At 36.9% G+C, this 11,682-nt stretch overlaps 1 protein-coding gene across 3 annotated transcripts in view; it reads left to right on the plus strand.

Annotated features, from left to right (window-relative positions):
- The window catches only part of LOC106085642 (uncharacterized), a 41,470-nt gene that overhangs the window by 13,834 nt on the left and 15,954 nt on the right, over positions 1–11,682 (plus strand). Inside the window, exons 1-4 of one of the 3 annotated variants that reach the window (XM_013249964.2) lie at positions 1,744–2,150; positions 6,381–8,785; positions 8,849–8,907; positions 8,971–9,131. In XM_013249964.2, coding sequence (XP_013105418.2) covers positions 6,381–8,785; positions 8,849–8,907; positions 8,971–9,131 — 2,625 coding nt within the window. In that variant the 5' untranslated portion in view covers positions 1,744–2,150. Of the gene's footprint in view, positions 1–1,743; positions 2,151–5,399; positions 5,470–6,380; positions 8,786–8,848; positions 8,908–8,970; positions 9,132–11,682 lie in introns of those variants that run through there. The other 2 variants (XM_013249963.2, XM_013249965.2) reach the window with 2 other exon arrangements.

Genomic DNA, 11,682 nt, shown 5'->3' on the forward strand with positions numbered 1-11,682 from the left:
GCGCCAGTCCCATAGTGGAATGTTCATAAGCAAATTTTCAATTTGACATTGTACAGAAATTGGACAGATGAGTGGGAATTTCCTCACAGAGTTGTATCGTAGATTTCGTCGTTGTTGGTCAAGTGATGCTTCCTTCTATTGTTGTACAATGGATTTGTGAACTCTGAGCGACATTTATTCAAAATTACTTATTTTGTTTAATTGTTAACATTTGGTAATTTTAGATTGTATGTGTCAGTGTGCCAACGTTTAAAGTACAGAGCGTTTTATTTGTCCATAAGCTAGCGAATCCGCTAGACTGGTAAATAAAACGATGCAAATAGTACAATGTTTCACCCAGGATTGACTGAAAAAGGTTAAGCCAAGCGATCAGTCGACATAATTTTTTTTAATTTTTGGCTGTACGTGGCATTGAGGATGTCCCCTTGTTCTTTTTTTTTCAGTCATCCTTTGTTTACGTTTTCTCCTATTTGATGACATTTTCTTAGGCAAATTTGGCATCCTTAATGATGCTCACGGTGAAATTTAAACAAAACAAATGTCAAAAAAGCGACGAAGTTCAATGTTAAAATAACATGGCTTTGACCTGAGTCAGATGGCGTCGTTTTGTGTTGCCATAAGTAAATAGGATGTTTTAAAATTGTCGTCATCAAGGTAAACACTATTATCAAAAAAAGTAATCACGAAATAATTTCGGGAAAAGCAAACATAGTTACAGCCCATGGCGTAATTAAAAAGGTGGTCTCACGCGACAGCTGTTTGACCGTTAGGTTTGACGCTACTAAGATGACAGATTTTTGTTTGCATTCTCTTTGCTGTTATCTTCTTTCTCGCATATTCTCTGCTCAGGTACGCACATGTGTACAAACTCGCATACAAATTTCTTAATGTGTGTTGGCAAAACGGCGATCAGCTTGATGACAAGATGGCGGATTGCATCATATAATTTGTGGTTGTTGTACAAATGAGACCACCTTTAATCGTTTCGCCATGGTTGCAGTCTTTAAAGACTTCATTCGCATAAAAATGTGAAAATTGTGGGACCTCTACAATGTTGAAGAGGTGTTTCCCAGCAGCACGTCTTTATGATTCGGCTAAAAATTGTATCAGATAGTACGAGAGAAGAGCTGTTCCTTAATGGGGCCATATTTGGAAATAACCCCTTTAATTGAAAGACACATTTTCTTACAGGCCCGTTTTTATAATTAATTTCCTTTAAGATAGATTCACAAGCAAAGGGTGAATAGAGAAAAAAAACAGCAATGGAATCGTTATGATAGTCTGGAATTTGAACCTAATCGGAATGATTCATAGATAAGTACTCTAAGTTTGGTATCACCGTGATCTAATTTGTTACTATTAATTGCTTTTCAAATGTTAAGACTTGGGAGAAATTATGTATCAAATAATTCAATTCCATTTTATGAAGCATCTTCAATTCCCTTTTAATTATACGCCTTTTATCTAATTAAAAAAAAAAGTATACCAAGAAAAATTAATTTCTTGCGCAATGATACATAACCTCATTTACAAGCATCGTGACTTGCAAAATGCACCACTTTCAAGTCTTCAACATGCAACAGCTGTTTGGGCATCACTCGCGCCTATCCCCTATGCCAAGAAGGAAGTATGCTGTATTGTTTCAATTTATTCACCACGTACCAACAACTGATTTTTGTTATGACAGCTATTTTGGAGGGGAACAAAATCCAAATGAAACAACAGAAGTGTACCAAACGTCAAACAAACCAGATTTGCGATCGCAATTCGTTCGGCTTTTTCAGTTTTTTTAAGTGAAATGTAAACATAATTTTGAGCTTTGCCGCACCGGAAAATAAAATAGAAGTATATGCACATAATCTCAAATGAAAATGAAGTGAAAAGCAACAAAGAAATGTGAAAAATGCAAAGAAATCTGAAGCATAACTCTGTGTTGTTATAGATGTTTTAAAACACACAAACGCACACACCACACTACACGCCATTTGCAAAGTGGGTGTTTGTATGCCTGCCTAGTGTCTTGGAAGTATTGTTGGGGCATGTTATCACTTTGTATTCCTTTTTTACTTGTTTCGAAAATCATTAATGAAAGAATGTTTTGAGAGGAGATGTGAAATGTTTTATGGCAATAAAGAAATTGGTCATTTGAGGTAAGTGTGCGTTTGAAGTAAATAACTTTTTTTAAGTGCTTTTAGAGAAATCAATCAACACAGTGTTGAGAATCTTAAGACCGAAGAAGAGAAGAATTCTTTCAATATCGTTGCTGTGGTGTGTATGTACAACTAGTAGGCCGTAAAGGGTTGCCATTAGAAATTTATATATACCTCGTAACGGTAAAAAAAAGAAAATCGTTTGAAAGAGAATTTTTGAACTTTCACATTATGGTTGGTAGTATGAAATATGACCATGAAAGACAATTTTCAAATTTCAAATTAATATTTCTGTAATTACCTTACATTATAAGCGCAGTATGCACCTCTTGCGAAATTTTCGTTACCATAAGAAATGCATTGACATATCCTAAACGAAATTTTCGTTACCGGTGCCGTTACAAAACATTTCGGTTGAAGGTACGCAGCTCAAATGAAATTTGCTTTACGTAAAGGGTAGTACTATATTCGCTTTTAGTGAAATTTTTCATAATTACTTTTTTTAGGTAATAGATTTTGAAGCAGAAAAACTTGCTGATTTCGTTCAGTAGAACATTTCATCATTACATATTAACAAATTTTTATAAAAGTATTATGTTATTGAGATTTTTGTAGTGTTTCAAAAAAGTAACGATGAAAAACATGTGTTTTCACAGATGAAAAGCGAACATAGTAGCAGACATAACAGGGTAACATAATAGACATTGGTGAATGAAAATGAATGTTTTAATAGCTCCATGCAACATGAAATGAGTAATTTTCAAATAAAAACGATTACTTACAGAACATATGTTCTTTATTAAACAAAAAAGAACAAAATTCGGTCAAAGTTATAAATCGATATTTGTCTTGCTTGCATTCCACAACTATTTTTCAGTGGCGGCATAAATGTCATTGGTGCAACCGAATATTTCGCTAGAGCTGCATACTCAGCTATAACATGAAACGTGGAGTAAGCATTTTCGCCTAAATCCCGCCGAGAACATCAAAAAAATTGTATCTGTGGTCATCCCTTCCTAGTGTTGATATCATTTGTTAGGCAATTACCATTGGTAATCAGCCATGTAATTTTCTCTAAGTGGTGTCGCTCTGCGGCAAGCCATTTGAACTCTTCAATATAAGGAGTTCGCATATCATCGATCTTGTATCGGACAGCACTATTTCATACGAGAGAAGTTCTGTATGGACAAATATACAATTTGCACAACTAGAACATACATTAGCTACAAAAGTAGGTAGCGAAATATTGCTGCGATAAATAGACGTAGTATCGACCTTTAACGAGAAAATTGACAACTAAATATAGTTTTTGTTGTTGTAGCTAAATTTTTATGTGGAGGTGGCGATCCTCATGAACCGAATTTTCTGTCGCAACAATAGAGATGCCACTTAATTAAAATTATTTATGCTACCAATGCCCAATATGCCCCTCAAGCGAAGCAAACACTTGGTGACAAAAAATATCCATGCATATTGCCACACGCATTTATCAAAACTAATCGTTATTTGTAAATGGTGTAAAAAATTATGAAAGCAATAGTTTTCTTGCAATGAAACAATAGTTTTCTTGAAACTTGTAACTCAAAGCAAACTGAAAATTTCACTTGTGATATGTCAATGCATTTCTTATGGCAAAGAAGATTTTGTTTTGGGTGCATATCGCCCTTATAAGTATTCTCATTTGTATTTTTAAATGTGGAAACACTGAAAGTAGGACACATTCGGATGTGTTCTGGGTTTCACTTTTCTGATAAAATCAATTAATAAAGTTTCAAAATATCCTAAATTTTCATCATGAGATTTATTAAATGAAACCAAAAAGTATTTTATAACAAATACTTAATTTGAACTTTTTGTTTGCGTGATAATAAATTAATTTGAGGGGAAAAGTGAATCACAGAACAAACCCGATTGTGTGATATGCACGGAACATTTAATATGAAAAATTGTTGGAATTGTTGTTGAGCCACCGTGGTGCATAGGTTAGCATGCCCGCCTATCGTGCCAAACGCACGGGTTCAAATCCTGCCTGCGATAACACCTTAAAACATTTTTCAGCGGTGGTTATCCCCTCATCAAATACTGGCGACATTTATGAGTATTTCAGCCATGTACTACTTCTCAACCTAGAGGTGCCATTTTTCAGAGATACGTCGTTCGGACTCGGCATAAAACAGGAGGTCCCCTTATCATTGAGCTTAAATTTGAAACGCGCAGCACTCAATTGATATTGTGAGAAGTTAATTTTCCCCCTAATTTGTTCCGCAATGGGATGTTTGGGAAACACTAAAGCACACACACACACATATATTTCATTAAAGTTACATGTAGACATTTGAATATAAAAAAATATGTATATATGAGAATAAATGCCGATTAGAGCGCGATCTATGTGTATTTGACGTACTAAAGGAAAGTCATGTGAATACCAAAGGTGACAGCACATTTCTAAAGCACATGTTTTGTAATTGCACCTTTAGCAGATTACCAATACTTTCGTAATGATTCAGTATGGCAACTCTGTTCAATCAAACCATGTGGTTATAGGTACACAACAATTCTAGGTTATGAAGAGAGGACAATAGTGGGCTAACATTCAAAGGAATTTCGTTTTGTGGTAATAGTAAGAGATATTGACTTCGCGAAAGAACATTTCAGAGCTTTAATATCCCAACGAATATAAGGGTTGTAAGGTAAAAAGCATGGCTGCTCTATTTTGATAACACTATCCGGATGTGTGGTGAGCAGCTTACTGCATAAAACCTGGAATACTGGAATGGAACAAAAATAAGCTTAATTGTCATTTTGAGAAATTTACGAGTTGCCAAATTAAATTTTTAAATCATATAAATTTTAGCCCAAATAGATGCATTTTTTTTTCAATAAAATCTATTATTGTGCTAATGTTATCTGTATGTAAAGTGGGAATTTGAAGGCTCGTATTTTCTAAGGGAGTGCGGGTTAAGAGAGGCGTGAAAAGTCTGTTGTTGCTGTAGCCGTAGATTTGGGAAGTTGTACTTGGCCAGGTATGATCCTGGTTTATAAATTCGACTCGAGAACAACTAACTTGCTCTGGATAGGACTAAAATAAAACAGCAACCCCATGCCATCCGGTTGTACGTACCGAATTGACCCGATGGAGTTCTCCATCGGCAAGGGCTGCCGCCTCAGTGTACAACACACTGCTACAACAACAACAGCAATTATTATTCCAATGGTAAGCTATACCGACCACTTTGTTCACTAAGTTTATTTTAATGTTCGAGCGGCTGATGGACAACACACTGCTACAACAACAACAGCAATTATTATTCCAATGGTAAGCTATACCGACCACTTTGTTCACTAAGTTTATTTTAATGTTCGAGCGGCTGATGGACGAAATGACCCGGCTATGATAAAGATATCGACTCAGCGCGTATTCGTTAAGATTAACATGAAAAATAAATCGATTTAACCAACCCTATAAGCGCATCTGCAGGTTTTTAAGACATACATTTATATGTCTAGCGTTCTATTTGCCACTCCACTAGGTAATCTCCCAGTTCATTTTGTTTTCTATACGCCTACCCCTATCAAGAAGTTAATCGAAGTTAATAAGGTTTAGATATATATCTATTTACTGTGTTAAAATATTAACCATAGATAGAAAATCTCTAACGTTTTCCTACAGTGAAGGTCACTGTAGCTCAGGGGTTAGCATGTCCGCGTTCGACGCTGAACGTTTTCGTTAAATCCCGGCGAGAACATCAGAACATTTTTTTCAGCGGTGGTTATCCCCTCCTAATGCTGGCGACACTAGTGATTTAATTACCTTAGGTAATCCCCGAAAAATTCTCCACCAATTTCTGTCGCATTGAGCTTGTGTCGAACAGCACTCATTGACATGAGATAAGCATCCCCGCTGTTCCTTAATGGAATGTTCATAGTCAAATTTTGCAAATTCTTCAGATTCTTTATTCAAGTTTCAGTTCAGTTCAATATTGTATGTTACTTTACGGTGTTTGACTGCTCTGATAACTTTTTTGCTGCCACTTGTACAAAACAATGAAGGACCTACAGATATTTGCATAACCCGAGCTTGCTCCCAATTCAGCTTGCAAAATTTAAGAAAACAATTTCATCTTTCACTTCTTCAATTTCATCGTTTTTTTTTTCTTTTAATTGCTTACTCCAATCTTAAGTCTTGTTTTCATTTTTAAAACTTATTATTTTTCAATTTAATTTCAGATGTATATTTCCAATGTTTTAAAAGACACTGAATACTCAATCAACATGTACAAGTTTGACCGAAAAGAATGGCGAATATTTTGCCGCCTTCAAAGGAAACACAAAGTGTCCATGGAGTTTCTTCGTTACAACCTTGCTAATATTGAAAAAATTATTTGGTATGAAACTTCGCCACGGATTATTATTAAACGATACGCCGTGCGTAAGCGAAATAGAATCTTTCTAGTTCATTATCGCCTCCGAAGAGTGCTCTTTGATCAGACCAACAGAAAGATCGTGCAGAGAATGAAGCAGAATGTACGCCAATGGTCTAAACGAATTGTAGCATATCAAAGGAGAACGCAGTTGCCAAAAGAGTTCATTGAAGAAACTGTTTGTGATGATAAGCCAGCAAGTGGCGTTGCTGATGTTAGTAGGCAGCTTAAGGAGCAATTGGAACTTTTGAAAAGTGGGCGAAGACAACAGTCCTTAATAAATGCAAAGCAAAAAGGATATGGTGCCGTTTCTGTCGCCAAAGAACATTTAACAGAGTCTGATAAGCATCCCGAGATGTGTCCTTCTAAAAAAGACAGTCCAGAAGATTGCAATCCAATAGCTGAAAATAAGTCTAATGGCTCCTTGGCCAAGCACACATTCGTCGAAGAGGAGGAATCATTCAGGTCCCGGCAGGATTTGCAAAATAGATTGGAATCTACACCTGAAAAACAGGTAAATATAGTGCAAGAAAATTCAAGGCCAATAAAACAATTAGCCACTGACGAGAAAACTGAAAAAAGTCAACATGAAGATGAAATATCTGATACTCGCAAAAACCCAGAGAAAAATATCAAAACAGGAGTAAATTTTTTGGATATGCTAATTAGTAAGGTTGGCAGCGGAAGCAACAACAGCAGCATACAGACAACGAGTAAAACAACGGAAAGTAAGACCCAAAAGTCACCATCAGATGATGTATACCATCAACACGAACATTCTTTAGATTCTAGTGACGGTTTTCTTGGATTTGATGACAATGAACGCATACCCGGTATGCTTATGACGCCTATAGTGCCAAATTCCACCCGCAACAATAAAAATTCTATATTTGTAAGTGAAACGCTCAACGAATATATGCGTCAGAATGATTTGGAGACCAATTACAATATCGACGAAGATAAATCTATTAGACGCTCTCAAGTAAGACCGACTGACTTGGAAGGCTTAATGACACCCAAAACTCAACCCCCAGAATTTGATATGCCTGCTGTGCCGGATAATCTTCTACGCTTTCGTACAGTGGCCGAGAGAAGAAATTATTTACAAAAATTTGCGAAAAATTCCCGCCTATCTATTATCAACAATGAGGCTAGCATTTACAGGGAGTTGCAGAAAAGGATACGGTTCCAAAAATGTAAACCCAGTAGCCAACAAATATCAGCACAATCCGCAGGCTCGGCCATGTCCTTCTCTCGTAATGGTTGGTGTGCCGCCTCTTTCATTAATACTGAATTCAATAAATACTACTATCAAATGTTAGATGTTGACAATGGTAAATATAGAGTAAAATTAAAAGGTGTTCGTGGCAACAACGACGAGTTTCGTAAAAAGCCTTATACTAGCATTGCACAGCATCCTCTTAGAGAATGTCCTCCCCTATGTATAGATGAAGAGATGTGGCATGATTTTAAATCGATTAAAACTGTGTCGCCCAGAGCCAAGAAATTAAACAAGGGCTCTTTACCGTCTGTGTTCAAGCCTTGTCCTCTCTCCCATAAGACATTGCAAAAGCCTTTGGATGACGATGCAGCTGCACTTCTATTGGCGGGAGGCAGTATGGCTGTTGTGCGCATGCCTACGGTGGAACTAGAAGTTTTCCCAGAATGCGGAAGACCTTTAAATGAAATCGCCAAACGATATTTGCAATACATTCTACCACATCATGATATATCCAGAGAATGGGCTGAGTTTAGTGTATCTACCCTCAAGTCACCGGAGTCTTTGAAAGATGCTGTTAAGGCTGCCACCAATAGAAAATCCTTCACATTTGTGATACCTTATCTAAATGATCGCAATCACGTACTAGTACGAAGGGTGGTAGATCGTTCGGAAAAGTTGGACCAATCGTTTGAGCAAAGCTCTGACACTGAGCTCGTGCCGAAAGCGGATTTTACTTTTCGTCAAAATTTGGACATGTCAGATGATATTCTAGTAACTTGTGCCGATGTAGTAAGTGATATGATAAATTCAGTGGCCATTAGTTGTAGTGAAAATTCCTTTATCAAAACCGATCCGGATATGCAAAATGAAGGCAACACCGAGAGTGTGCTAAATGCACCATCATCAATAAAGAATGAAAAAGTTTCTCGTCCTCCTTCTGCTGCATCGAACAGTGAAGCAAAGAAGCAATCAAAACAAAAACGAGTGCTGTAAGTTTAAATAAAATTGAAGCGGAATTTTTAATAATAATATTGGAAAATCAATTTTTACAGATCGGAATTGAAAAGACTGAATGCTACAATCATTGATGCAGCTGTAAAAACAGAAAAAGGTAATACTACATTCATGCATATGTTTTGTTTTAATATCTGCTTAATATTTTATTATGTTTCAGAGAAAAAGCCATGCTCTCGTGAGTTCTGCACAATGGGTTGCATTTGTGACAGCTTGGAGGAAGATTCACATGTTCGTGAACATTGTGGCAAAACAAAATGTATGTGGGATTGTACATGCAAATCTTTAAATCAGTCGAGAATAATGCGTTTGGAAACTGATGTAAGTATGATATTTTATACATATACCATTTGCGTAGCAGCGAAAGAACATTTATCACTTTGGACATTTTATTTAAAATATCATCAAAACTCTATAATCTTAAACCTTCCGATCTGAGTTTCAGTTATAAGTTTACATTTTGCATAGGAAGATCTAAACCTACAACCATTGCAAATTTGGCCATGAACATTCCCTTAGGGAACATGGGGAAAACTTCTCACATGTCAATGAGAGCTGTCTGATTTAAGCTTATCATTTAGATAATAACCTACTTTTTATTACCGAGTCCGAAGGGCGTGCCGTAGTGCGACAACTCTTTGAGGAGAAGTTTTTGCAAGAGCTGCTTTATAAATTTCTGGCCTTATCATGAAAATACGAATTTTTATCATCAAAAAACGATTTTATTGTTTTTCATGCTGGGTGCTATATGGATATAGCACCCATTATAACGATGTCCCAATAAGAATTCTTGAATTTATAAAAATTTTATTTTGCCCCGATATCCATGAACAACAATGTTGGATAAAACTGTTTCCGGATTTAGTACCCATTTCTGCCAATAAAGTGAGTTGCATTGTACCCCTCAGCATACGAGCATGGGCCAGATCTGTCCACCATTGTGTGTAGCTGCCATAAAACCTGATCTTCCTATTGAAGGCAATTGGACGAAAGCCGAATTTTTACCCCGCATTTACGAAATTTGGTCCAGATCCCTTGACCCTTGTATCAGTTGTAGTCAATATCAGACTATACCTCCACCACTATAGGATGGGGGTATACAAATCTAGTCATTCCGTTTGTAACACCTCGAAATATTGAGGTGTTACCATAAAGTATATATTCTTGATCGTCTCAATTTTTTGAGTCGATTTACCTTGTCCGTCCGTCTGTCGAAATCACGATAGCGGTCGAACGCGTAAAGCTAGCCGCTTGAAATTTGACACAGATACTTAATACTGATGTTGGTCGTTGGGGCTACATCGTTTCAGATTTGGGTATAGCTCCCATACAAAGCGATCTCCCGATTTCATATCTTGAGCCCCTGGAAGCCTAAATTTTCGTCCAATTTGGCTGAAATTGCGCACATAGTGTTCTGATATGACTTCCAACAATCGTGCCAAGTACGGTCCGAATCGTTCTATAACCTGACATACCTCCAATATAAACCGATCTCCCGATTTGAATTCTTGAGCTCCTGGAAGCCTCTTTTTTCATCCGATTTAGCTGACATTTTGCATGCGGTATTCTGTTATGATTTAAAACAACTGTGCCGAGAACGGTTGAAATCGATCATTAACCTGATATAGCTCCCATATAAACCAATCTCCCAATTTCACTTCTTGAGTCCCTGGAAGCCGCAATTTTTGTCCGATTTGGCTGAAATTTTGCACATAGTGTTCTGTTATGACTCCTAACAACTATGTACGGCCTAAATCTCATATAACCTCGCCCGATTTGACTTCTTGAGCCCTTATCTTGTGACACTCAACAACCGTACCAAGTACGGTCAAAATCTGTATATAACAAGATATATCTTATATATCCCAAGATTCGGCCCGGCCGAATATAGCAACATTTTAATTGTTTTTTTTTTTTTTTTTTTTTAATTTCAAATAGTGCGATCCCTTTAATAGTATTAGACCACCGACGGGTTATTAAAGGGTTATAATAATTATATTGGAGGCCACCGTAGCACAGAGGTTAGCATGTCCGCATATGGCGCTGAACGCCTGGGTTCGAACCCTGGCAAGACCATCAGATAAAATTTTCAGCGGTGGTTTTCCCCTCCTAAAGCTGGCAATATTTGTGAGGTACTATGCCATGTAAAACTTCTCTCTAAAGAGGTGTCGCACTGCGGAACGTCGTTCGGACTCGGCTATAAAAAGGAGGCCCCTTATCATTGAGCTTAAACTTGAAGCGGACTGAACTCATTGATATGTGAGAAGTTTGCCCCTGTTCCTTAGTGCAATGTTCATGGGCAAAATGTGCATTTTGCAATAATTATATCACATGATTTTGTTTGAAACTCCAAGCTCGTGGTCAAAGTGGTACTGATTTTAAGAAAATGGTTTCATTCAGCATACACTGAATAAATACACCGAAACGGAAGAAAGTGGAACATTTTGAGTTATCCGCGGAGATTTTGTCAATAATTTGCTTGGTATTGATTAGTGGGAAAAACCTGCCAAAATTAAGGTCAACCTACCAACCTACCAAAAGAGAAAAAAACCTACCAATTTTGGTAGAAACCTACCAAAAATGGCAACACTGATTGAAATACCTCCAAACGCTTCAATAACATTTTCTGGGGATGAAAATCATTGACCACACATTTTTATCTTAATGTGCGGGAAAATTATGCACGACAAGCTCTTTTTCATAAAAATTTTGACCCTTTAGCCCATTCCGATTTTTTTAATTATGCCTCAAAATGTTCCTTATTTTGTCACCTTACTACACTACAAAGGAAATTTTAGGACAGCCACATTTGTAAGGGATACAAATTAATTAATCTGGTACCTCATCTCTCTCGATGTTGGTCCGATTGTAA

This window comes from Stomoxys calcitrans, chromosome 5 (assembly GCF_963082655.1).
Source record: "Stomoxys calcitrans chromosome 5, idStoCalc2.1, whole genome shotgun sequence".
NCBI classification, from domain to species: Eukaryota; Metazoa; Arthropoda; class Insecta; order Diptera; family Muscidae; genus Stomoxys; species Stomoxys calcitrans.